The following is a 27706-nucleotide window of genomic DNA, read 5'->3' on the forward strand; positions in this document are numbered from 1 at the left end:
TCACTTCTCCACTAGGCTGGTATATTTTAATGACCCCGGCGTGGGGCGTGGGGACTCTAGAAAGCAGGACACAACATAAATCCACTCCCAGGACCGCTGCGTACAAAGCCCGGGGCCGACCTGGTGGAATCCCAGATCACTCTGGGCCTGGCCGGACCACTCGAGAGTTCGAGGCGCCTCCGCGTGAGCGTCCACCCTCCCGGCCTTCACCCGTGGCTGCTCCGAAGGGCCTCGTGGGCCGGCAGGCGTGCTCGGGGCAGCTTTTGGCGAGCGCCGACATCTCCCCATCTTTTTGTCTGCGGTTCCCGAGAGCCAACGTGGTGAAAACCCAAGAACACGGCAGGGCCAGCTCGGATTTTCAATCTTTTATTTTCAGTATGGTACAGTCTGTGTGGTGGCAGAAATGTTTGCACAAACAACTCAAAAGTTCAGAGTAAAAAAAGAGCTCCAGGTTTACCCCAAAGGGTCATTTAATACCTATGGACATTTCACAGCGATTCTTCTCCCCCATTTCTCAGCACAGTCCATCGGTCACCCCAATCACAGGACTCGGGGGAGGGGTGCCACGAGGGAAGAGCGGGGGCTGTGGAAGCAGCCGCCCAAGACAATTTTCGGGGGGGCTCCTCGACTTTTAAAGGATTCCCTTCCCGCCCCACAAAAAGGAGGAGGAGGAAAACCAAGTGCAGACTCCTTTCCCCCCAACTCTGGAGGGCCCAGGCGAGGGGGAGGCCTCGGGCAGAGGTATTGCAGGAGAGCTTGGCGGGGCCCCAGCAGCTGGCGGGGTGAGCACTGCTCCTCCCCACCGCCCCCGGGGCCCCCACCGGCCCTCTGACAGCCCGGCGATGGGGAGGTTTCCAGTTATAGTCGGGTAGCTCTGGTAACGAAGCGTGTGCACCAGTCACAAGGAAGCCACAGGGTGAGCTCTGCGTCCGTGTGCCTTCTTGAGCATCGGCGATTTGGACCCAAGGGTTGAGCAGTAGGTGTCCTGGAGCTGCCCACCAAGCGGGGACGCCGGGGGCAGCTCCCGTGTCCTTCTGCAAGCTAGTAGTGTCTACAATGCGCGCGGCCCCGGACGGCGGCCCGGCCCCGGCCTTTACCGGCACGTTTAAAAAAACACATAACCATGAAACAGTGAGAACCAGCCCCCCTCCCCCCGGAATGCTCTCGGCGGGGGTGAGGGAGGAAAGGACGATGAGACGCTCGACTCACGCGATCCCGGTGGCTTCCCGGTCTCATGTCAAGGACTCCCAGTGAAATCGTCAACGAGATCCAAGAAGCCTCACAACTTTAATAGAGTCTCTGTGGGCGCCCCCAGCGTGGGTGCCCCCAGCGTGGGCCCGAGGAGGCGTGCCGGGCCCCGGGCTGCAGGCGCAGGAGTCAAGCACAGAGGAGAAAGCCCGCCCAGCCGCTCTCTTCACACAAAAGTGCAGGGACCCCCTGCTCCAAGCGGCTCCCAGGCTCACACGCCCAGCTTCCTCTTCTGGTCGAAATAGGCGTCAAACCTGGCTAGCGCGTAGTCCTAGGGCAAAGAGAAGGGGGGGCTCAGGGAGCGTGCCGGGGGAAGAGGGAAAGGGGGCTGCCCCCAACAGCCAGAGCACGCCCCCGTTCTAATGCCCGTCACGAGGGAGCACGGGGCAGGGACAGAGGTAAAGACCTCTGGGAGCGAATGGGCCCCTCTCAGGGACCTCCCCCCGGGGGGCCAGGCTCAAGCCAAGGCAGAGCAGTACCCGGGGCCGGGGGAGAAAATTACACAACACCTACCATGTACCCAAACTCAATAGATGAAATTTTGGCTTGAATGATTGACCAAAGTCCCCAGAAGAAATGGGACGCCAAGGCAAACCTAGAGCGGCAAACGAGAAGCAAAAACACATCAGGGACTCGCTCGGCAACAGCAGGGCCGGGCTCCTCCAAACACGCCCCCCCCGAATGGCAAAGCCCTGCCTGAGCCCCGATCCCAGGCCTTTAAAGTCCTGCAGGCCACCTACAAGGCCAGGGGAGGGGGCTTAGCGCGGTGGAGCCTGAATCCTGCCTCCGGGACAGACGGGGAGCCGGCTGGTATCTGAGGGCAGGAGGAGCCCTGGCCAGGCCCAGGCTGGCCTCTGGCGTCCCACACCCACCCAGGGAAATCTGCTGGTCCCTCTCCCTGAGGGCTGAGGGGCGAACAAGCCTTCTCCCCCTCCCACCAAGGGACGGGCTCACAGCCCAAGGGGGAGTTCAGGCTTTTCTCATTCCATACAATTATCTGATCATTTTTGGCGAGGGTTGAATTTGTACAAAAACAAATGGGTCAAGATGTATTCCCAAGGATTCCTTCAGTCCCCAATGGAGCTTCCCCAGACTCAGCCAGCCTTCCCTCGCATACCCTCAGCCCCAGGGCTTCTGTCCCTTCCCACCCCTCTGACTCCCCCATCCCCGTTCCTGATCCCAATCCCAAACCAGAGGCCCCGGGGACCTGCTGATCACTCCCCCAAGGCAGGCCCCCCATCCCAGAACAGACTCGTGGGCCAACAGACAGTGCAGGCTCAACGCCGACCAGCAACACCTTCAGGTGGTCTTATGTGACAGCAGGGAGCAGGCTGGGCCGGCAACCTGTCCGGTGCCCAAGAGGTGATCCCCCCTCCCCCCGGAGTTCCCCTCAAAGACACCCACAACATGCCGGACAACAAAGAGCGCAGGAAAAGGAAGACCCACCTGTTGATCTCTACCAACATGTCCTCCTTCATCTTGGACTTCTCTTCGTTACTGAGGTTTTCAAATCCACTTTGGAAGGCAGCCAAGTAGTTAGAAATAAAATGAAGCTAAAAAAAAAAGGGGGGGGGGGAATTCATCACAAACAGGACAAGGGAACCTACACATGTGACTCGGTGGAGACAGAGGTCACGTGACCCTTCTCGCTTGTCGTGAGCCTGGATGAGATGGCAAAGGGACTCGGAGGCCTCGTACCCTGAGCGCCCCCAGAGCCCGGCTCGGCCCTCGCACCTTTCCGTTTGCTTTCTTGTGGTTTTTGGTCTGATTTTTCTTGTATAACACGACAAATATGGAAATATCTTTACCCTACATCACGTTACTTGCTGTCTTGGGGAGGAGGGAGGGAGAAAAATTGGGAACAGCCTTAGAAAAAAATGTGGGAAATTATCTTTACGTGTATTTGGGAAAATAAAACACTACAAAACACAGCCAAGATTCTAATGGGCTCCAAGGGAGCGGGAGGCCAATCCCCACAACTTGTTCAAGTTAAAAGCACTTGGGTGGTTAATATTTCTGAGAAGTCCTGTCTTTTCCTGACAAACGGAGCTCAAAGCGGGCCCAGGACCCTGCAGAGAAGCTGAGCCGCTGCTGCCTGGACGGGAGCAAAGCCGGGCAGCGGCGGAAGGGCGGGCACGGCACCTTGTGACCGAGGGCTGTAGTTACAGCCGTCACGTCGGCTGGGAGAGCTGGACCCTCAGGAAAACTAAGTAACATTGGGAATCAACACTTCTGTGGTCCTGGGGAGGACGTTGGAGACCCCTCGGACGGCAGGGAGATGGAATCACTTCACTGGCAGGACCATGAAGCTGAAGCTTAGCAGCTCTTGCCGCAGGATGAGAAGGGGGAGGGGCCCTGGTGGGGGAGAGACTGAAGGCAAGAGGAGAAAGGGCGGCGGAGGGCGAGCCCGATAGTGCTCCGGAAGCCCCGGGCAGGAGCGTGGCCGGAAGGGCGCAGGGTGCTGTGGTCCCTAAGGTCGCAAAGACTCGGACACGGGGGGCCTTCAGTGCTGGGCTCGGCACAGGCCACGTCTACCCGGGCTCTGCAGTCCGCCCAAACGAGGCCGTCCCCTGGGCCCAGCGCCCCCCGAGGGCTTGGCTACGCCTCCCCCATTCAGGCTCCGGTTGCCCTTCTCCCACATTCCCAGGAGGCCCTTCTCTCCCCAGTCAGGAGGGTTTTATCACCAACTTTTTTCCTGGCTCCATGGAAGAGAAGCTGGCGGGGCGGCCCACTAGGGGGCAGCACCGCCGCCACCTGGCCACCCAGAAGCCCCGTCCGGAGCTGGGCCCGGAGGCGGGGACCCCACGCGGGTCCTCATCACGACACTGACTGTCTTGGGGGGGTCTGAATGAGACACAAGCCGGGGACCCTTCCCCCATTCAGAACCTTCTGTTCTTCCCCCTCCCTATCCTCCCCCCACCTCTGAATGTGCTTCAGGCCCAACCAACCCAGCAACACGCACCCATTAAAGGGCCACAAGGAGGCGGCCCAACCCCCCAGACACATGCACACAAACCCATTCGGGCTCCCTGTGGTTCCTGCCTTAGTCCCAGGGGACCAGGTGCACCCAGTGTGCGGGGGGCACGGCGAGGTTTGCGAGGGAGGAAAGAGGCGGCGGCCTGCTTTGGGCAGCAGCCTCCGCACACAAGGCAGGACCCAGGGCACCCTGGGCAGGGACAGAGGGACGGACCCCCAGGGTCTGTCTCCCCCCATGTCTCCATCTCTCATCTCTCTCCATGTTTCTCTTTTCTCTATCCCCATGTTTTTCTCTCCTGTCTCTCTTTCTCTGTGTCTCTCCTTCCTCTGGGCGCAGGTTTCCAGCCTGCAGGCTCCCATCCAGCGCACAGTTCACCAAAAGGCCTCTTCTTCCCCCAGTCTACAGCCCAAGCACTCCGGGCACCAAGGCCTCCCGTTCGCGCACCTCTGCCACGTCCAGGCCCCTCCTGCTCCATGACTGAGACGCCAAAGATGACCCCAGCCAAGGGCCCACCAGGTGATTTCTGCCCAGACCCTATGGGATGCCAGCAGGACCTCACTGGATAAGAGGAAGCCCCCTCCCTTTCTTCTCCACGACAGAATCCGAATCCCCCCTTACCATAGAAAAGCCAGGCCCCCGACAAACCCGCACTCTCTCCGAAAGCCCCTGGCTGCACCCACGTGGCGCCTCCCGCGCTCAGAGCCCCCTCGTGGGCATTCTGCGGGGAACCCCGCGTCTGCACGAAGCCGAGGGCCTCAGCCTGGCGGGCAAAGCCCGGTCCCAGCCAACGGAGTCATCAGAGATGGGGACGTACCTGCTGTTTCTTGGTAGGGTACTTCAGGATGTTAGCTCTGAAAAAGGGGAACTTCTCATACGTGTAGTCATACATCCACTCACAGAAGTGATTCCCGATGTCAAAGCCTCTGCAATAAGAAAAGTCGCCAACCTCAGGACGTGGCCTATGACCTTGTCATCTTGTTTGTCCACGGAGGCCTAGGGTGCCAGCCCTCTTATTTTAGACAAGGAAACTGAGAGAAGCAACCGGGGCCCTGAGGTCACCCTGGTGAATACCGGGGTGAGACCTGACTCCCTGATGCGGACGTCAGGGTAAGCGCTAGAGGGGGGAACACAGCCCCCCAAATCCTGAAACCTTCCGTCAGACACGAGTTCTGTCCTTGGTGTGGCTCACAGACAGAGCGCCCAGCCTGGAGTTAGAAGACCTGAGGTCACATGTAGCCTCAGACACCTGGCTGTGGGACTCTGGGCAAGTCACTTCACTGGCTCGCTTCAGTTTCCTCATCTGTAAAATAGGTTGGAGGAGCAAAGGACCAAGAAAGCTCCAAATGGGGCTGCCCAGACCGGACCATGGTCCCGTAGTAGTAGCAGCATCTGGGACCTCCAAGGATCCACCTTCTTTTTGGCAGAGCTGCCACCTTCTGTTTTATTGATTCCCATTTAGTCCACTGTTCCCACCCCGAGACACATCTGCTGTCTTTTCTCCCTGTTAATAAGAACATCCTTCGGAGCTAGGAGTGGGATTGCCATTTCCCCCCTTGCTCTCATATAGTTACTGATTGGATTTTATGTTAAAAATGCTATTCATACCCCTCTGACCACCTTTTTATTAGAAAATGACATATCTACAATTTTCAAAGTAAAAAAAACAAAGTTATATAAAGTCTTATAAAAAAATGCTCTAAATCCCTGATTTATAGAAATGCATATTGGAACAAGTCTGAGGAACCACCTCCCACCTCTCAGATTGGCTAAGATGACAGAAAAAGATAATGACGAATGTTGGAGGAGATGTGGGAAACCGGGGATACTGATATACTGTTGGTGGAGTTGTGAAATGATCCAGCTATTCTGGAGAGCAACTAGAGACTATGCCCAAAGGACTATCAAACTCTGCATACCCCTTGATCCAGCAGTGCCATTACTGGGTCTGTATCCCCAAGAGATCTTTTTTTTTTTTTTTCCTTCAGGTAAAGTGCATAATTTTTATTGCATAAAATTTTAAAAATGTTTTAAAATTAAAAGAAAAGCTGGGAACTGGAAAAAATCTTTTAAAAATGTCTGATAAAAATTTCATTTCTAAAATAGAAATCTGAGTTAAATTTATAAAAATAATAATTATTGCCCATGGTCATCTGGGCAATTTTTTTTTTAAAATAACTTTTTATTTACAAGTTATATGCATGGATAATTTTATAGCACTGACAATTGCCAAACCTTTTGTTCCAGTTTTCCCCCTCATTTCCCCCATCCCCTCTCCTAGATGGCAGGATGATCAGTAGATGTTAAATATATTAAAGTATAAATTAAATACAAAATAAGTATACATGACCAAACCGTTATTTTGCTGTACAAAAAGAATCGGACTCTGAAATATTGTACAATTAACCTGTCAAGGAAATCAAGAAATGCAGGCGGGCAAAAACATAGGGATTGGGAATTCAATGTAATGGTTCTTAGTCATCTCCCAGAGTTCTTTCACTGGGTGTCGCTGGTTTAGTTCATTACTGCTCTATTGGAACTGATTTGGTTCATCTCATTGCTGAAGATGGCCAGGTTTATCAGAATTGATCATCATATTGTATTGTTGTTGAAGTACCTAATGATCTCCTGGCCCTGCTCCTTTCACTCAGCATCAGTTCGTGTAAGTCTCTCCAGGCCTTTCTGAAATCATCCTTTTTGACCCATTTATTTTTTTTATTTTGTTTTTTATTTTTAATAACTTTTTATTGACAGAACCCATGCCAGAATAATTTTTTACAGCATTATCCCTTGCACTCACTTCTGTTCCGATTTTTCCCCTCCCTCCCTCCACCCCTTCCCCCAGATGGCAAGCAATCCTTTACATGTTGAATAGGTTACAGTATATCCTAGATACAATATATGTGTGCAGAACCGAACAGTTTTCTTGTTGCACAGGGAGAATTGAATTCAGAAGAATTCTTAAAGGAGGGAAAGGGACCCACATATGCAAAAATGTTTGTGGCAGCCCTTTGTGTAGGGGCCAGAAACTGGAAACTGAGTGGCTGCCCGTCATTTGGGGAATAGCTGAATGAATTATGGGATATGAATGTTATGGAATATTACTGTTCTATAAAAATGATGAACAAGCTGATTATAGAAAAGCCTGGAAAGATTTACACAAACTGATGCCGAGAGAAACAAGCAGAACCAGGAATACACTGGACACAGTGACAGCAAGAACGTGTGATGATTAACTATGAAAGGCTCAGTTCTTCTCAGCAGTTCCGTGATCTAGGGCAATTCCAATAGACTTTGGATGGACAACGCCATCTGCAGCCAGCGGTCGAACTACAGAGACTGAATATAAATCAACACATGCTATGTTCACTTCTCCATCTCCCCACAATGTTTTTTTCTCTCTCTACATGATTTATATGTAAAAAATGAATGTGCACACATAAAAAATAATGTTTTTATATGTAAAAATAAAAATAAATAAGAAAATGATACATAAATGTCCAATTTTGGATATTTTTGGAAATCTTGGTTGTAAATATATTCCCTGTCATTATCTTTCCTTCTTATTGGGGTTCATTACTTGTGCTAATTTCCTCCCCCTTTTATAATAAGTTCACCAATTTTGTCTAATTTGCTTTGAAGTTCATAATTGGTTAAAAATTCTACCTCTATCTGTGAAAGAGATTACCTACTAATCTCACATCTGAAAAAACAACATGCCTTTTTAATAGTGCATTTCTGACTCAGCTGAAACTTATTATAATCTATGGCATTAGATAATCTAATCTAGTTCTTTTCTCCCCCTAAGGAATTGTCAAATTTTCTTAGTATTGTAAGGAAATAGTCCCTTCCTTTTCCTGAAATGGATTCAATTTCACTTTTCTCCTCTGTCCCATTATCTTCAAAATCACTTTGAATGTCATACAAAAGAAGGATGTTCACCAATAGCTGTTCCCTCTGCCTGTCCTTCCTCACCAGGCTCCTGCGCTGTGACTTCTCGGCTCTGCGTGCCCACCCCTGGAGAAGCAGTGCCGGCTTCCCATTCCACAAGGGCAGCTATTCCCCAGGAGCAATTTCAAAACATAACATCAGACAGCCCCCGCAGCAGCCCCCAAGCCACTGGACCCCTTACCTGTAATTGTAACTGCTGTATTCAAAGTCGATGAGCATCAGCTTCTGTTTTTCCCAGTTCTCTCTGCCTTCCAGAAAGAGGATGTTCCCTGTAAGAGAGTTGGCCCTTTATTGAGGACGTGGCCCCTTCAGGAGAGGGTGCCCCAGCAGGTGCACACGGGGTGGCGCAGCCTCTTCCTCCTCCCCAGGAATATGAGGAGGGAGCTTCATTAATGACCCAACTCTTCCTTCCACTCTAACCTTAAAGCAACATCTTGATAGCAGCCCGCCAATGTCATCACTCTAGGCTGCCTCTAGTGCCCCTGGACAGGAAGAGATGAGAGCCCAAACCAAACCCCAAGCCTAGCCTCGTCTGCCATTCCCCCCAGTCACCCAGGTGGGGTTCCCAACTGGGGGCCGATATAACTGAAGGCTTCGGGCCAAAGGCTGCCCTGATCCTGGACTGGCAAGTGTGGCCCTAAGCCCTGGACACTCAGGGGACCAAGAGCACCGAGAAACCACCGTGTTCTGTAGCAAGGTTACTGGAGGAAGGGATCAAATGTGTATTAAGCACCACTATGTACAAGGACCGTGCTGAGCACCCTAAACATGCATCCTCATTTGATCTTCACACCAGTCCTTCTAGCCATTTAGAGGAAACTGAGGCAAACAGGTGACGTGACATCTAGTGAGTGAGGAGGGTCCAGTGCCCTGTGCTGGCCCCAGCTGCTTTTACCTCTCTATTTAAATACATGAAGAGTGGTTCTCTGTCAGTTAAGGGTTGGGCACTACTCTCAGGACTCAGAGACAGACACTTCTAAAAGCCCCCCCGCCTCCATCACTCACACCCAGGGTGGGTTTAAGCCCTGCCCGCCTCGGGCACCGAGCTGCATAAGGGCCTCCTACCTTCCTGGCAGTCATTATGGCAAAACACCACTGGAGACGGAGTGGATTCCAGCAGAGACCTAGAAAAGGACAAGTTTTTCAGTGTCACACAAACATACTCGGGCACAGCAGGCACCTGTCTTCAGAAGCTCGAGGCCGGGAAGGGCGGGGCCAGCCGAGTGGCCCGCACCCCACCTGTGCAGACAAGAGATGAGTCTCCTCCTCCCCCACCACAAGCAGGGCCGAGCGGCCAGGTCCCGAGGGAGGCCCGGCCCTGGGGCTCCTCAGCTTCCCTTGCCCACAAGCTGCCCAGCGGCTCTTCCATCATCTGGCTGGCTCCTAAAAGTGACCTCCTCCGAAGAGCATCCACGGCCTCTCAGACAACTTGGAGGAAAAAGTGTCTCGGGCACCACAGAGAGTTGCCCAGGCCACATTCATTGGCCCCGTAAGCTTTTGGAGGATCCTTTTCCAGGTGCTCCCCTTTACTCCTTAAAATACCAGCAATGCTCCATTAAGTGTATGTTGGTTGTCCAATACGGTTACGGCAGGTGTCTGAGTGCGAGTTCCATCCAATGACAGCCCTCCCAACGGTTGGCCACGAGGGGAGAGATGTCGTCCTCGTCTCTGATGGGGCAATGGGGCTGTACCAACGGAGCCCACTCTGGCTCTCCTCCTGCCATTTTTCCCTCTTGGCAAGCGACCATGTCCTCGCCTTCCAGTCGTAGGATCGAGTCCACTTCATCTTCCTCATTCAGCCCGGGCCCAGCTCCCCACCCACTGATCCCGCCTGCCCCAGGCGCTGCCACACAAGCGGCGTGAGCATCCATCCAGGCTGTGGTGAGATGAGAGGTCCCGTTCCTGCCTGGGTCTTCACCCGAGGTCCGGGAGGCCAAACGCTTCTCTCTTTGGGGAGACTCGACCAGGCCTCGGGCCAGAGCACCGCGCCTCAGTGCTATTCTCTGCACCGGCTCTCCTTCCGGCCAGAAGGTTCTTGACCCTCAAGCGGGGACACCGAATTGAAAGAGGTTCTAAGGCGGCCTCGTGTTCTCCTGATGGGAGCCCAGGGCCTTTTCCAAAGCAAACAATGGATCTTACAGCTCTACATTGTTTAGTCAATTATGAGGTGGCTATGGTGACAGGGAGAAAACTTAAATCTTTTAGAAAGACTTAATTCATAGGATCAAAAAATAAAAGGAAAACTCACCTGAGATTTTCCATTTCCAAAGGCAGATTATAACTGAGGAGTTTGTTTAGTTTTTTAACTCTGGATTCTCTGGTAAATTTAATTCTCAGAACTTGATTTAAATATCTTTGTGAAAAAAAGAAAAAGGAAGCTTAGACAATTGATTTCACCCTTTTGTGATTGTTCTACACACAGTCTGATGAACCTAATCTAAGCTCATAAATTCAATCCTACGTTCTTAGGCGAGAACCCTCCACCATCCAATCCAAGCCAGGGATGACTGGGGGGGGATGACCCTACCCTGTTAGCCAGAAATCTGTTTAATGGCATTTCTCGGAACTTAGAAGTGGCAGGGGCGGAACCCTTTCTGTACAGGAGAGCAGAGAGAGCAGGGGCGGCTCGCCGCGTCTCCCATCGGAGGCGGCGGGATCTGCCAAGCTACACCACCACTGACACTGCGAGGAAGAAGCATCCCTCGTGGACGACGCAACAGCGGCCAGACCGCTCCCACCACTTACTTCTCCATGGTTCCAAAAAGCCACTTGGGTTCTTTATTGAACGGCATCTTCATACCATGAAACGTGGCCATTTTCTCAGCTATTTCTGCAGAGATATCTGGCAAACTTAACTCCTCAGTGTCTAAACGGCGACTCTAAGAGGAAAAATAAACAAAAACACGAGTCACATCTCCTTCGTACCTTCTCTGGGGGGCACAGGGCCTGCCTCCCTCACCCAGCGCAGGCTCTGGACCTCCCCTATCCCTACACCAAGTCACAATGCGTATGACCTGCCCTTCTCTGATCACCCTCCATTTGAAGACAATTCTCTCATCTCCTCACCCTCAAAACGACCTCTCCGGGGCCTCTACACCATGCTTATCACCTTTGCTTGGTCAAGCTGACCATGATGCTCCAGGGCTGGTCTGGCCAGGAAAGTCTGGCCAAGTCTCTTGCTCCAGCTAAGATATTAATGCAGCCCAAGATTCCAAGTACTTGTCCCAGCTACTATTTCCCATTGTAGGTTTAATCACCATCAAAGTAAACAGTTCATTTGTCCCATTAAAGTATCCGGTCTGGTTCTCCGCTCAAGAAGGAACAAAGTAAGCACGAAGCGCCCTACTGTGTGCCAAAACAGTTTCTCAGGGGATCCTCACAACCACCTTGAGAGGTGGGCACTACTTATGATTCCCATTTTACAGATGAGGAAACTGAGACACAACATCTAAGACCAAGGTGAACTTGTAGAAGCATCTCAGGAATTCCTGGCCCTATGAAAGCAGCTCCCTTTCTTGGGGGTCAGGGCAAGATTCACATGACCTGGGAAAAGGCAGAAAGCAAGAGCCCCAACTCCATCCCAGTTAAAAATCAAGCCTCTCGATCACATTCACCCAAAGTCATTTGGTCATTTCAGCACCCCTGAATGGGACATGCAGGCAGTGACCTGTAGCCCCTGCTCTGGCAGATCTTGATTTATCTCCCACCTAAGCCTAACCATGTGACCACAAACAATCATCTTGCTCTTCAGGACTGGATGCTGACCGATCGGGAGAAGCTAGGTGCGATGCAGAGAAACGATGGGAAACCTGGGAGACACTTGTAAGGAATAATCCCCTCCCCACCCCCAGCCCAGGCAGCTCAGACTTGAAAGAGAAAGGCTTTGGGGCAGACAAGAGTCTGTCCCCTTAGAAGATGTCACCAAGAAGCATCTTATGAAATAAAAGTCTAGCGGTAGATGACAACAGCCGCGCTCCTCCCCAGAGACTTCTGGACGCTCTGGGTCGCTGACCATGTCTCTGGCTACACCAAAGCAGAATGGAGTCCGCGAGGAAGCAGCCCGCCACCCAGGTCCCTTCCAACAGAGACCCTATAATTCCCAAGTTCCACTCAAGAGCCACAGGTGTGAGAGGCTCACCACCAGGGGGCCGGTCCCAGAGTGGATAGAGAGCAAAGGGGCCAACAGCTGGCAGAGTATACCAGAGAGGGAACTGCCTTTCTTACAAGGGCAGAGAGATCCTTTCTGTTCTGGCCGTCTTTGTAGGACGGGATACTTGCAAAAGAAAATGCCCCCTGACTGCTGCTGCTACTTCAGTCTACCTGACCTTCAAAATTTTCTTTTAAACACTCAATTAAGTCAGGGAATCCTCACTGGACTTAGCAACAGCCATCTTCCCCAAAGGGCCCGATCCAGGGGCCTTTCTGAATCGAGCAAAGCTTAAAATCAGACCCGCTTTGGGCAGAAAAGGCAGGAGTCTTACAGGGATGAACTGCTCCAGACGGCCTTGTGGGAAGATTCCATATAGCTTTGGGCCGAGGGACCTCTCGGCAAGGATGGCAAACATAACGCTTTCCAACACCATGGCCTCGGCACCCTGCAAAGACACAAAGTCACGAGCGGTCACCTCTCCCTGTTCTAGAAATGACCCCAAGCGCCCTTCCTGTGGACCTGGCCCCTGTGACAGACTGTTTTACCTGTACCTCTGACCCCTAACCATTCCTCTGGATGGAGGGAGGCCAAGGCCTGGTGAGCTTCCCCTGCCCATCTCATCTGAAGGTCTTGCAGCGGCCGGACGAGACGGCTGCCTCTTAACTTCCCTCCTAACTCCCGTCCCCACCTGATGTGTTTTTCTTCCAGATGGGAATTCTCAAGCTAGAAGGTAGTGCTCAGGAGGAAAGAACGAGGAGCACGATGGCCACAGCCTCTGGGGCTACCGAGAAGGGTCTTTCAGTCCAGCAGTCCTGAAGGCTCTCTCCCAAGCTGGCTGCCCAGCTCTAGACCCTCCAGCTCATCAAAGTGTCCTGGCCACTTCAGATGAGGGCAGACAAGGCAGCCCCTGGCCCTGGAGGCTGCTCCCCTCTTGCCTCGCTTGCCCACGATCCCCAAGCTCTCTCAACTGCTGTCTCAGACGGTCATGCAAAATGCTTTCCAACCTAACTGCTACCCTACGTTTTGTACTGGTCCCCAATTCTAGGTTTTAAAATGTGTCTTCTCATCCAGCGGCTGAACTGCAGCCTAGCAGCCTCGTTCCATCTGTCAGTTGGCTCAAACACTGCCTGCCCTCTCCCTCCCATCCCAAAGCCTAAGCCCGGCACCTTCCACACTCCGATCTGACTCCAGGTGAGAAGGCTCTATATGCCCAGGACAGAGAGGACCTTCTCCAAGCACAGCTTGATTTCTCCCTCCCCAGCCCAGCCCTCCCATGATCACTCACTTGGCCCGGGTTCTCGGTCAATGCCTGTCCGGCGCCTTCTTTGTTACAGGACCTCTATGAATGAGAAAAAGCAAACACTTCCAGTGAGACGGTGAAAGCGAACGCAGACTCAACTTGCAGCCATCACAATTAAGACAAAACCAAATCACAGAACTAGAAGAGCTAGCCTCTTAACAGGTCAGATCTGACCAGCATCAGCCTACCCTACGCCACCAAAATCCACCATAAATAAGCACCAACATCTTACAAATGGCTCCAAATTATCTTTTAAAAAAAGAAGACTGAGCCATGAGTCCAAATAGCATCTTCACCTTGCGCCTAGGAACAATTTCATTGCTCGAGGAAAGTAACTGGAATGCTTCCATCTTCCAGGCAGAATTTCTAAGGGCTGGAGGGGTGAGCGTCCAAATCAACTGTCAAGTCTAGCCTTCAACAACCTACTGTGGGGGGAGGGGGGGGCGCTCTTCCCTTGTCCAAGGTCAGCTAAGGCTTCGGGGGGCCCTAAGCCTGGCCGTGCCGGAGCTGAAAGGTAGGAAGCTGCCGAGCGAGCTCTCCCCAGGCACGGGCGGGAACGCTTCTGGCTCCGCTAGCTGGTCATTGACTTTTCAAAGCAGTCACTCCAGTAGTCACCTCCTTTGTCCTCCGTCACAGACGGGGCGGTGAGAACTGAAGTGAAATCTCTCAGCTAGTTAGGTTCCCCCCTAATTAGGTCCTCTTCTATCCCTTCCCTCCATGAAACTTCAAACTACTGGTAAAGAGGAATAAATTCTATGCCTGTCAATAGGCTACTGAACAAAGATTGCATTAAAAGCCCCGGAGAAGCTTTTTAAAATGCACCACCATGGTCCCTGCCCAATCCATCCCCTGGGCTCTGCCAACTTTAAGAAAGGGATGGGGAAGAAAGAAGTCCACAAGGTCATTGTCACGGCAGCAGCCTTGACCTTCAGAGAGCGCTTCCCCAAGGACGGTTTGTTCTAGACTGCTAGAGAACAAACACAAAGAAGCCCATAAGGGAAGCCTCTTTTTTCCTAAATTTCAAAAAAGGCACAGGATTGGGGGAGTCTCAGGAGCAGCACACCTTCTGGTCCCCCAGCTTTAACAAAAACCCCTGTGCCCGAGGTGGACGTGTGACTGGAAAAAGCGAAGGCCAGGTAAGCCTCGCCAGCATCTCTGGCAACATCATGGGGCTGATTCTTAGGGAGAGCTAAGGGCCCCCAAGATGCAAGAATACAAACTGGAAGCTCCCACTGCTTCCCCCTCATGAGGAAGGGATCCTCAAGGTCCAACTGCACAGACTCACCCCTCCCTTCCTAAGTTTACACTGAGTGAAACCCAGCTGAGCTGCTGGACTAAGGGACAAATGGGGCAATTTCACGAAATTTATTCTCCTTTGAGCCAAGGGGCTATAGGTCAAATCCCGTTACAAGGAAAGCCTTACAACTCAAGGTTGGGGGAAACCTATTTCTTGTCCTCGCGCTCATCCTCAAATGATCCCTCTCCGTGAAGTCAATGGGATCCGCCCTCTAGCTCTCTCACTGCTCTGGTGGGAGGCAGCGCGATGCAATGGAGAGTGCTGGACTTGGGGGTCAGGAAACCCTGAGTTCAACTCCCTCTTGGCACTTACTAATGGGCATGTTACCCTGAGCAAGCCAATCAACCTCTCTTGGACTCAGTTCTCACCTGTTAAAGGGGGATAAAAAGAGCACCTACCTCACAGAGTTGTTGTGAGGGTCAAGTTAGAATGTGTGTAAAACATTTTGCAAACCTTAAAGAAACATTATAAATGTTAGCTAGCGTCTACTACCTTAGAACTCGACTCCAAACGTCCCACAAGGAAACCTCTCCCCTCCAGCTAGATTCTGCTTTTAGAAGGCACGGCCCGGGCAGCTTCCACGGCGCCAGGCTCTGGCGTCGGGCACCCCTGTAGGGGATGGGAGGCAGGGGAAGGTGCTAGGGGAGCTAGGGCAACGCTTCCAAGTCAGGCCAAGCAGCTGGGCGAGTGCTCGGGACCCTCGAGTCGAGTGACCTCGAGCCTCTGCCCAAGAGCACCTGGGGGGTGCACCCTGCTCCATGCCCCTCCCTCCAGGGCCACCCCCTCCCCCTCCAGAAAAGCTAAGCCAAGAGCTCTCGGCCTCTCTGCCTCCAAGGTGTTGTAACGGGATTTGACCTGCGTACAAATTCTAAACAGAGCTACGGTCATTACCTCACTGTTATAACAAGAGCTGTATCTTCTCGGGGGTGACACAGTTAAAGGGTTACTCTGCCAATGGAAGAAGCCCCTTTGCCTTACCTAATGGTGCTCCTGCAAGAAAGTTATTCCATCCAAAGTTACAAATTGCTTCGTTTTCTCCAGGCCTGAAGGCCCACAAAGGCCCCACCACTGCTCTGTGAAGGCCACATCCCTTTGACGGTCAGCTCCTTTCCAAAGGAATCTGCCGTCCTCCCTTCTCTCCCTCCTCCTCCCCCCGCCACCGAATGGGAGATGGTCTGAAAGAGCAGCACCACCAGGAAGGCAGCCCGGGTCTGGTCTGTTTCCTCAGTACAGAAGACGAGGCTTCTCTACGTCACGTGGGGGGAAGTGGGCCGGGTCCTGAGCCGAGGACAGACAGCGGGAAATCTGCTCTGGCGAGGACGGAGAGACCCCCACCAGTTCTCTCTCTCTCTTTAATAAACAAGAGCTGAAGAACCGGGGGATCCTTGAAATTCTACTCATGGGACACAACTGACTTTCCAAGATGGGTAAGCATTTGACCAACAAGCCTTGGCTTTGTTGTTAAAACTATCTTTCATGGCAGCGCCCAGTCCAGAAAAAATGGCAAGCTTATTTATTCCCAAAGGAATCCATCTGAGCATTTGTGGGAAAGTAGCTGTAGTGTCAAAAAAAGCTCATCAATAAATGCGAATGGCTATGGAAATAAAACGTTAAGAAGCATAATGGTGGCTGGAGCTGGTTTATGTCGCTATTCTGTCCATGCAAAGCTAAACAGAAGGGGCGCACAGAAGCTGGGGCTGCCAGTCCACAGCCAACTCCTAGGAGACGGGACTACAGGGAACTCAGCAGGCAGCTAACTTCCTCATTTCCCAGAAGAGGAAACTGAGAGCTGGGAAAGTCAAGGTCATGCATGTCCAAGGGTCAGCCTGAGTTCCAGGACCAAATAAATGAGTTTCCTTGGCAGCGGCCGAAGCAGGAGAATGGTGCTTGGTTACTAAAGGAACCGAGAAGAAAAGGCTCAAGGGTTCTGGGCGTGGCAAGTCGCCCTTATTTCTTAAGATGAAAATCTTCCAAATGTCTAATAATCGCCCTGTTCGGTTATCACCGAATTCTGGCCAGGGAACTCCATTGAACTTGAGTAGCTGTGCCCCTGCTTCCCAAGACTCCTCTGATAACGTCCCAGTGAATTTTAAAGCACCAAAAGAAAGTTTCCTTTGGTGAAAGCACCAGAGGAATTGGTACGAGGAGCAGTGACAAGGGAAAAACCAGCCTACTGATTTCCAGCCCTTGTCTGGGATGCCCCAGAATGTCTCCAATTAAGAAAATTAATTTCAAATTCATTTTTCTTCCTCCCAAACCCAATGACATTGAAAATGTCACGTCCTAAGTAAGAGCCTGGGGGGAGGGGGAGGGCCTTTATGGGGTCTGGGCTGATGTTAAATCTTGGAAGTTGGAGCTCAGAGCGTCAAGTCCCTAACTTGGATTTACAGGGACGGACGGGGCTGACTACATTTTGGAATTGTGTGGGAGGAGGGAAGCCTCCAAGCCTCCACTACTTCACCTGATCCTGAGAAGTGAGGACCCCACTGGGGACTAGGAGATTAAACACCCTTCTTTACTGAGGAAACAGAAACCACGTGTCTGGTTCGCCTCGGCCCAAGGACCAGGCATCCCCCGTCTGGATTGGCAGCTGCTTTCGAGCTCTGCAAACCCAGCCCAGACTTATGTAGCTGGTGCTACTTAAACAAGCATTACAACTTTCTTTTTAAAAAAGCATTTCTTGAAACCAAGAACTAAAAGAAAGAAATTAGAGCTGTAGAGAATGCTCCCACTTCAGAGGTCTCATATACTATACCGTGAATCGTGTCTGTCACCTGGAAACCAGAGTGCTCTAGGCACGATCGCATGGGCAAGCCTGCAGCAGAGAACACATGCACATACAGCTCAAGTGGTACATTACCCCCCCAACCCCTTCGCGCCACCCAGCACAGCCACGTCCCCATCCGAGGTGCTCGGCCAGGCACCAGGCATCTGTGTTTGCATCATGCGACAAACCCCCCAACATTTAGGACCAGCAACACAAAGAGACTGACTGTCGAGATTAGACAATGGTCGGGAGCTCCTGGAGCCGCCCGAAGGAGGCACCAAAGCAGGTATGGGAGGACTCTGGGCAGCGACCTGGCCACCATCCGGGGGCACTGACACATGGTGGGCACATACAGCACTAGGAACTCTTGTTTTTAGAGGAGAGTTGGCTTGGGCTGAGATGATCAAAGCAGCTGCGGCCTGACTCTCATCCAAGTGGAGGGGCACTGGGCTGCCTGGTCGATTCGGTTTGCTTTTTTTTTTTTTTTTTTTTTTTTGGGCAACTGAACAAAAGTAAATGTAACTGAGGCAGTGATCCTATTAGCAATGAAAACAAATTGAATTTAGTTATTTCTAGTTAATGGTGACATGTTGTTATAGAATGTTCATCACTCAAAGGAAACCAATTTTTGTGGACTCAAGGAAATGAACAAACCAAATTAACTTTCTGAGAAGTAGTGTCTAGAACAACAATCTATTAACAGGAGTGCTCACAAAGTGGGATGAGACCGATAGTTTTTAAAAATTTGTGAGATCCCAAACTAAAGAGCTCTAGTTTTACAAGGGAGGAAAATAATAGGAGTCACTTTGCTTCAGAGGACATACTGCTTTACAGTTAATGGTTCATAGGCTACTACAAGCAAATATTTATCTTCAATTAGAAAGGAGGGAGGAAGGGAAGGAAATTGGTTTCCTGGGAAACCAGCTGGACGGTAAAAAGAAAAAAAAAAATGTCGCCTCCCAAGTATCTTTTTTTGAATAATTAAAGCATATCTGCCTTGGGCCTTGAACCTTTAAACTTCATTACAGTTAGTACTCAAACAAGCACTAATATTAGCATTCTACTGTTAAAAAATAAAAAACCCGACTCAAACCCACAATTCAGAGGCCCTTGATGTGTACGGATACAGACATTCATGCCAGGGGGATTGCCCATAATGGCGAGGCCAAATCTTCCCATTCATGCACAGGAATCGCTTTAAACAGAGAATCCAAATTCTGCCTGAGGAAGGTACAAAGTGTTCCTCTGAGGCAAACGCAATCAATCGACAGAGCTGCCGCCGAATGAGCGAGACAGATGGTCTGTGCCTTCCAAAATTGGTGATGGACGGTTGGTCAACTTGCCAAATTGGCTGCTCCTCATCCTTCCCGAGAGCAGAAAGGAGAGATTCAAGCGGGCGAGCACAGGGAGTCACAACTTTTACAGGCTCCTTCCAAATTCTCTTTGACCAACTAGGTGGTGCCCTTTCTGAATGGCAAATTGTTCTTGCCCTCGGCATTGCTAGGAGTCAGAACACAAACTGCCCTGCTTTACTTAAGGGAGATTTTGTCCCGCTCCCTCTTCCCAGTTGGTCTCGTTTGTTAAAGCGGGGGCCTTCCTCCTGCATCAACTGTATTAAGAATCATCAGGAGTAAGTTTGAAATCGTTGCATTTCTAGGCAGTTTTGTGATTAGATTCTAGAACGTATTCAATTAATTTTCTAGGGATGTTCTAAATGTTTCCAAACAAAATAAAACGTAATGAACAGTGCATGAATGTCTTGTTGATCTTGTTTATGCTCTTTTTTTTAAAGGAACGACTTTGGCTCTAGCCCACCCCCCTCCATGTGCACATGCCACCTAAACGTTCACACAGATCCAGCCCCAAAGAAGTCTCCAGAACAACAGTTAAGAAGGTTACTTAGGTTTTATCTTACGTAGAAATAGTTGCTGAAGAGACAGATGTTTGTGGCACAGAAAGTGCACCCGCCCCTCAGGGCAATCTCAAAGTTTTACCTTGACTCTGCTAGTTAACCCTTAGTGTCATTTCATTGCCACTATGGAAATAAAGGAGATTAGACATCTCAAAACACCGAGGAGACATGGTGCTCGGCCCCCTCCCCCCACTCGTCAGCCAACCCTCAATCGTACACACACTTAACCATCAACACTGGGGGAGTCTGGCCGGGGACTGAAGGTTCACCCGCTTAAATGACACAGGGGGGACAAAGGGACTGGCCCGGCATGGGGCAAGACCGCCTGCCTCACGCCATGGTGTCAGCAGGCCTCTGAGGTGGGGACGCCCTTTAAGGGCTACAATATGGAGTCTGTTCTTTTGTGAAAAACCATTCCAGGAAGGTATTTATTAAAAATTCTGTAAAACGAGTTCTATTTCCTACTGGTTCTATCACAGAACCGATCATCTGGACAGTGAGGCCGGGCTGAGGGGAAGCGAGGGGAGACCTCGGGAGAGTGGCAGCCCCTCGGATCCCATCCTCAGCCTGGCCTGCCCCGTCTCCTCATCCGGGGCTTGCCTACAGTGGTTAAGAGAGTCAGTGTGGATTCTTCTCGGAGCAAATAGCCCACATGGGAAGATGTCAAATTTAAGGTTTCGGGCTCCATAAAATGGAGTCTTAAAAATCCAAATTTTATAGGTTCAGAATGTCAAACAAATCTGCTTTTAAAAAGTACGATCTTCATAAACTGGAACAAAAGTCTGTCTCTAATGCTTCACTACCTCAAGAAAGGGCCCACAGTGCCCGTCTCGATCACCAGTGGCCACCCAACGTGTGTGGTTCCAGCCACGCTGGCCTGTCTCACCTGGGTCCTCTGGGAATGCTAAGGAAGTGACCATCAGGTAAGTAGTGTGTAGCTAAAGCATTTGGGGATATTTAATGGGCAGATTTGATAGTGGCTCTTTTTACTCAAGTAGCTCTGAAGCCCCTCTCATTTTCAGTAGGTCTTATCAATGAAAGTAGAAAGCCTCCATTTTCTGTTACTTCTGCTGCCCTGGGAGGGGTGAGACCCTTACTCATTCAAGAATGGATGAGGTGTGGGTTATAGCGAATTCAAATTCAATATAGCAGAAGAACCTGACTCTTGGTAACAGAGTCAGGCCTGCAAATGCTTGGTTTGGGCAGGAATGCTAGGCTACTGTTCAAGGCTCAGCTGCCAGTAAAATCATTCATGCTTTTTAAAAAAGCACTAAAAATAACTGGGCTAAGACAGAACCCCAAAGTGCCGTAGAACGTTCTGTCTCTTGCTTCACATTTGCTTGGAGGCCTGAATGCTTCTAATTAAAATTGCCTTAAGAGCTGAAACAGCCTGCTTCTACTCCTGCCGGCCCTCTAGGAGCCCGTAAACCTTGCCATGGGCCCAGGTGGATGTCCTCAGGAGTTCAGTCGGTTAGTTTTATTTTGTTTCTAAAGGGGATTTTCAGGGGTTAGGAGTGAAGCCGAGAGACCAGAGTCCCAGCCGTGCTCGCAAGAGCTCACAGGAACCAAAGGCCCTGAGACAGGCTTTGTAAAATGCCACTGTTGAAGGGAAAGGAGAACCTAAAATGTCCCCAAACAGGACACCATTCCCAGCGTTTTCACACACTGACACAATAAAGGGAAAATTTGCATAATGAAAGGGCCTATTCACATAAGTTTCTCCCTTAGCTGTAAGACTTTCTGGATCACAGGGAGCATTTTTCATTCTCAGGCAGAGATGCCAGGACAGCGGTGCCAGTAAGGCTGCTTGGGAGCAGTGACCCTGGCCCTGGGACAATTCCGACTCTTTTCAGCCCCCAGGAAGAACATGGGGCAAATGGAGAGCCTCCTAACAACCGGTCGAAGCTAAGTCACACACCCCTCTAAAAGAAGGGCTTTGTACACATTTAGAAACTGTGAGGAGAAAACTGCCAGGTATACAGGCTTCCTTCGGAGTAAAATGCCAATTTTGGTAATTCTGTGAATGGACCCTTCCAAAAGCAAGTTAATGGAATCATCAAGTATATTGAGAAACAAAGTTCATATTTACAAAACATTTCTTTTCATGGTCATTAAAATATTAATTACATAGCTTAAATATTCTGGCAAACAAATATTGAGGATTTCACATTTTCAAGTTAAAAACATTATAATGAAGGCAGTTCAGCAAATAGTGGGCTTTCAAACTACAAATTAAGACTAGATTTTTAGGTAATCTAGATATGCTGGATTATAAATCTGTACCTAATTCAGAGCTCGACTTCAAACCTCTGAGGGGAGATGAAGCCTGTGTCCTTCCTCTTAACAGTTTTAATGATAAGTACGCTCTAAAACTTGCCAACCATGCCAGGCAAAAGTCCTCCCCTGAAGAGTCTCTTCCAGGCTGTGGAGGCTCTGAAGAGAACATTCTCCTGGGTTTTAGAAAACAGCTTTGATTTCTGCCCAGCCTGCCCCTACAGCCCTGGTGGACAGTGGGGTCTGGCGGGACAGGAGGTCCGTGCCAGGGGAACACAAATCAGAACAGGAATAGAATTAGCAAGGGCAGAGCAATACAGGTACCTTCTCACCAGACTCCAAATGACTACATCTCAACAGTGACAGATTAGGCCAACGTCCTCCTCCCCCACTCCCAAAGAATCAACTCACCATCTGCAGAATGGCACCATACAGGCGCAGAAGCACTTTCCGGGGCTCATCTGAGACAGATTGGACACAGTCAGGTAAGGAGCAGAGGAAGAGCATGTTACTGAGGCCGCCTCTGTGGGGAGGAGAGACAACAGAGTCATGTGGATGCTTATTTCCTCCCTCAAGAGGAAAAAACAGTTCTTGGAACATCGATTCGAGACCCCAAGAAATGATCCAATGGTATCCACTGGCTATTTCCACATAATGCTAACTACTGTTAAGTTCCCTCACATAGTAAGAGGATTCATGCCATTTCCAATGGTCTTGTGATGGAGGGAACCATCTGCACCCAGAGACAGACTGTGGTGGGGCTAAGTGTGGATCACAACATAGTATTTTCACCTTTTTTTTGTTGTTTGCTTGCTTTTTTCCTTTCATTCCTCCCCCCCCCCCTTTTGAGTGGATTTTTCTTGCGAAGCAGACTAAATGTGGAAATAAGTCTAGAAGAATTGCCCATGTTTAACCTATATTGAATTGCTTGATGTCTAGGGGATGGGGAGGAAAAAAATTTTGGAACAAAAAGGTTTGACAAGGACAAATGTTGAAATTTGTCTTTCTATTTTGAAAAAAAAAAATTGATGGTATCCCCCCCCCAAAAGAAAACTATCTTTTTACATGTAATTTGAAAAATAAAAAGTTCTCATTATTTAAACAAAGTTCTCTCATATTCCCATAGTCCCATTCTCAATCAGCTTCAGAAACTTTTCAGTAACTTCTAACTGCTATGCATAGGACATTCTGAAGCCTTTCTCTCCATAGCTTACTAAACACAAAAAAAGAAAGCAAATGTTTCCCTTGAGGAAGTTCCAAGAATCCACCCATTGCTGATTTAAAAGTCTCCTTAATCCTGAGCTCATCTCCATTCTGACAGCACAGCGAGTACGCTTTCTAACAACTGGCAGCATCAACTTCTGGAGAGTTCTGGAGGGAGAATCTAGCCCTTTCCGCCACTGCCCAACATGCTAGGCTAACAAACAGAGGAAGGAATCAAGGGGGCCCAAGAAGGGAGAGTTTCCACAGAGAACATCAGACATGGAGATAAGGAGGAGTTGGGTTCCAAAGCCAGCTCAGCTCATTCTCACAAACAGCTTCCTGAGGCACCCTTAGCTCCCTCAAGCGTACAGAGCATCCATGGTGCCCGATGCCTGTATCCCCTAACGCAACATGGTTGTTAGTCCGAGATGCTGTTAATGCCATTACTGTTACATGTGGAGTAGTGTGGGGAAGGCTGGGAAAGCAGCTTCAAGGCCACCTTTGAGAGCCCTTTCACGCAGTAAAAAACAGGAAAGTGTTGTTTCTCTGAGCCAGGGGAGCCAGATGTCTGGGCAAAGGCACCAACACGGATCACATTCATTTCAGTATTGCCTAAGAACCACCTGGGCTCACGAAAGGCTTTTCTCGTCAGTGTCCATGTGGCCCCTGCCGGGCCCTCCGGGGGGAGGGGAGGGAGATCCTTCTGCTATCACTTCTCTGACATTCACTACTCAACACCAGGGCTGCCACTGGGGTGCTGCTTCTTCCCAGAAGCACTGGTTCACTGATGAGAACAAGGCCAACCCTGACACGTAGGAGCTCTGTGCTTTAAACAAATGTTACAAAAAACTCCAAGATCCCTCAGGCTGAGGGGGAGTGAGTGAGAACATAAATCTGACTAAACCAGGAACAGTCACTGACCTTGAGGGTTTTCAAGATGTGATTGTCTCCTAGGAGTCACAGAGTCAATGTAGCCCCTTCTACTTCCAGAGCAAGACCACTCGGGACTAAGGAAACTGCTGACCTCCACTCATCCCAAGGGTTCAATACTCAAAACACACACTCCTTAGAGGGAGGACTGGTAAAAATGAAAGCCCACCTAATTTCAAAGACACCAACGTGATCAAACAGCCCCCTCAGGATACCTGGGTAATTTAACACGAGGTGACTCCTGGGGAACAGGAGGCAGCATGTGCAGCAGGGTGGCTGGAGCACTAGGTCTGGGCCAGCCAGCCTGGCCTGGAACCCCAATCACAGGACTTTGGGTAACAACACTGCCCGATTCTGGCCTCATAAACTTTTCTTTACTCATAAAGATTCCCGCTTGATGACCTTGAAGGCCTAGACTTTGGGGTCTAGGGTGCCCAGAGATGAAAGCGAGGGAAGAGGGCCGAGCTGGACAATGGAAAAGCACTAAACCCCCTGAGCTCGCCTCACATTTGTACCTCCCAAAGTCAGCAACAGCTTCCCCTTCTCCTAAAATTTTTCCTCCGTTAAGCCCTGCCTTTGCTCTGCCCCCATAGAAGTCCAACCAATCTACAAAAAGTAAAATAATGAGAAACTTGTAAACAGAAAAACACAATTTAGTGTTCACTTCTTAAAGGGACCTTCTGTCCTGGTTTCTCCTTATACATAGCAGCCTAGCCAGCGTGGGACAGGACCCCACTAGGACAATCAGTCCCGAAGGAGCAGGCAGGATTCTTGGTATGGGGTCAGGTGGGCAGTCCCCTTGTCCCCTGGCTCCTCTATCTATCTCCTACCCAAACTATAGTCATTCTGAGGCAAAAGAACTAAGCTATCAGGATGAACCTACGTCATTTAAGCTCCCCGTCCTCTTGGTAGTCTGGTGAAAACCACCTAAGAACAAAAGCAGCCCAGACTTCCCAAATGCAGCCTGGATGAAGCTAAATGTAAAGTCACCCAACAGCAGCTTTAGAGAGTAGCATCATCAGTAAGTTATAGGTCACATTTTGACATAAAATTACTATTTAATCTTGTGAAGACTCCAAAGCATAAACTTAGAAAGCAAGGGCTTTCTAAGCCCTAGGGGAAAATTCCACCAACTGTCTAGTTGACATTTTTTTAAGGGTGAAGCAAAATAACTGGCTTTGATTGGCCATTCTTCTTGCCAAGCGGCCCTCTAGCCACGGTGACTGCAATACTGATTATTACCCTGAGCTCAAGCTACAACTTTGAGGCAGTGTTTTCTAACAAAGCTGAGGGGGTGGGGGGAGGGGGTCATCCAACTCCCTCAGCTGCAAAGGGGCCCAAAGAAGCCATTTGTCTGAGGCTGCAAGAGCAGAATGGTAATCTCCATTAAGTTTCTCATCAAGTGATAATAGTTTGCTTTTGAGTTTTTTTTTTTGTTTGTTTGTTTTGTTTTTTTGAGGACAGAGTAAAAAGAAAGAGAGTGAGAGAGGAAGTAAAGCCTGAGTTGCCTTGCCGCCTTTTCACTGCCTAACTAACTACTGGAAAGCTTTGGGGTGGAATTGAGGCACACCCACAGTCAGAGAATCAATCAGAGTCCTCTGGGGGGAGGAAGAAGTCAAACAAATAGGACAGAAGGGAAGGATCCATCTGGTGTGTCGGACTCCTGGGACCAGGAAGGAAACAACTAAGCTATTTGCCCAGTCTCCACGCAGAGGAGGAATCAAGGTGGGTGAGTGAAGAACTACATGGCTGGGAAAGACCCAAGTCTTGGGAAGGCAGATTCACCCAAAAAATACAGGGGGGAAAAGCACCACTTGAGAGCTCTGAGATTTCCGTCCAAAGCCAGTCTGCTCTATTGGTACAACCTCATCCTAATTCTATTGTCGTGCCAGACATGATCCAAATGGGCTTCTGGTCACTAAGCAACAAGACTGGCACCACCTCCAAGGGAAGCGGTTGTCCCCTTCCTGTCACACGGTGAAAAGTGCAACTAAAAGCTTGAGCAAACAGACAAGCTACTGTTCTCCAGGGGATTACTGAATGTGTTCCTAAATGGGCAGGCCGGCCAGCTTGGCTTAAGCCAAATGATTCCTGACAACCTGGAAACCTTAGCTCTCGGATTTTCTCTACGTGACTCCTTTGAAAGTACTGCCCAAACGGCTTAAGTTACACAAAGGTGACTGTCAATGGCCTTGTAGCTGAAGCACCAACGGTAAAGAAGGGCCAGAGACATAGAGGTTAAAACAGCCAGTTCCAACAGACACTCAAAGACAGGAGGACATTGTGACTGAGATGGTGGCAGGAGCTCAGGTGCTCAGTCTGGCCTAAGATTTGAGTACTATAATTTGGAACTATGCCCAAAGGGCCATGTAGTGTGTCTACTGGGCCCGTACCCCAAAGAGATCATAAAAAAGAGAAAAGGGACCCACATGTCCAAAAAAAGTTGTGACAGCCCTTTTTGTAACGGCAAGAAAACTGTGGCTACCCATCAGTTGGGGAACGGCTGAATAAGTTATGGCATGTGTATGTTATGGAATATTATCGTTCTACATGAAACAAACAGCAGGATGATTTCAGTCTCAACCTGGAGACTTGCATGAACTGAGGCTAAGTGAAGTGGGTAGAACCAGGAGAACACTGTACATGGCAACAACAAGGTTATGTGACTGATCAACTCTAATGGACATGGATCTTTTCAATAGTGAGGTGATTCAGGACAAGTCCAAGAGACTTGTGAGGGAGAGAGCCATCTGCACTCAGAGAGAGGACTGTGGGAACTAAGTGTGGATCACAACAGATTATTTTCACCTTTGTTGGTGTTGTTAGCTTATTTTTTTCCTGTTTTCTTTTTTTGATCTGATTTTTCTTGTGCAGCATGAGAAATGTGGAAGTATTTAGAAGAAATTTGCCTATCTTTGCTTGCTATCTAGGGGAGGAAGGGAGAAAAATTTGGAACACAAGGTTTTGCTTAACTATCTTTGCATGTATTTTGAAAAATAAAAAATGATTATAAAAAATTAAAAGCTATTATTATTTTTAAAAATCTGAGCACTATACCTGAACCTGGGAACTAAGCCATGCAAGCCCTTAAGATATCCTTCAATTGATAAATATATTCTATCAAATAAATTTCACAGATTTCAAGTTTCACAGAGTAAGCCTCACAGGAAGCAGGAAGTTAGACGGGACAAGTAGTTGGTTACTTCAAGTCAGTAAAGTAACTTCAAGCAGACTGCTCTTCTGTTGGGCGACAGGCATCCCATCATTTCCAAACCCAGCCCTTTGCTTACCCATGAGCTCCTGTCAGGCCACAACTGGCTCAAATTCCACAACACAAGAATATGGAAGTAGAAATACTTCTGTGGGAAATGGAAAGTCCTATTATAGCTAACGACATTGCTGCAAGGCAAGTGGTCTAAGTGAATCTGGGAGGTTCTTTCAGGTTCTCCTTCAGAACGTCTCTTGTGAATAAATCTATTTAAGCTAAGAACGCCTCTTTCTCTTAAAGGAACCAACGAGTGAAAAAGTTACCATAGTATATATAGGCAAACGCCCCCAGAATGTTTTGAGAAAAGTGATTTGGCTCTCCAAGTTACCATAGCTCTGCAGGTGGTGTCACGTGGGAATGTTGTGTGAAATCCTCCAACGGGTGGGGCACAAATCCCAAACCAAAGAAAAACGGCACGTGCTAGCCGGCGGA

At 49.7% G+C, this 27706-nt stretch overlaps 1 protein-coding gene across 2 annotated transcripts in view; it reads right to left on the reverse strand.

Annotated features, from left to right (window-relative positions):
* Window positions 1-350: 350 nt before the first annotated feature.
* The window catches only part of CHKA (choline kinase alpha), a 39647-nt gene continuing 12291 nt past the window's right edge, over window positions 351-27706 (reverse strand). Inside the window, exons 2-12 of one of the 2 annotated variants that reach the window (XM_051964807.1) lie at window positions 22285-22396; window positions 13609-13662; window positions 12655-12768; window positions 10919-11052; window positions 10422-10526; window positions 9239-9297; window positions 8355-8442; window positions 5040-5148; window positions 2695-2801; window positions 1762-1843; window positions 351-1519 (exon numbers count right to left, since the gene is read on the reverse strand). In XM_051964807.1, the coding sequence (XP_051820767.1) occupies window positions 1460-1519; window positions 1762-1843; window positions 2695-2801; window positions 5040-5148; window positions 8355-8442; window positions 9239-9297; window positions 10422-10526; window positions 10919-11052; window positions 12655-12768; window positions 13609-13662; window positions 22285-22396 (1024 nt within the window). In that variant the 3' untranslated portion in view covers window positions 351-1459. The remainder of the gene's footprint in view (window positions 1520-1761; window positions 1844-2694; window positions 2802-5039; window positions 5149-8354; window positions 8443-9238; window positions 9298-10421; window positions 10527-10918; window positions 11053-12654; window positions 12769-13608; window positions 13663-22284; window positions 22397-27706) is intronic. The other variant, XM_051964808.1, reaches the window with a different exon arrangement.

The sequence above is a fragment of the Antechinus flavipes genome, chromosome 6, assembly GCF_016432865.1.
Source record: "Antechinus flavipes isolate AdamAnt ecotype Samford, QLD, Australia chromosome 6, AdamAnt_v2, whole genome shotgun sequence".
Classification (NCBI taxonomy): Eukaryota; Metazoa; Chordata; class Mammalia; order Dasyuromorphia; family Dasyuridae; genus Antechinus; species Antechinus flavipes.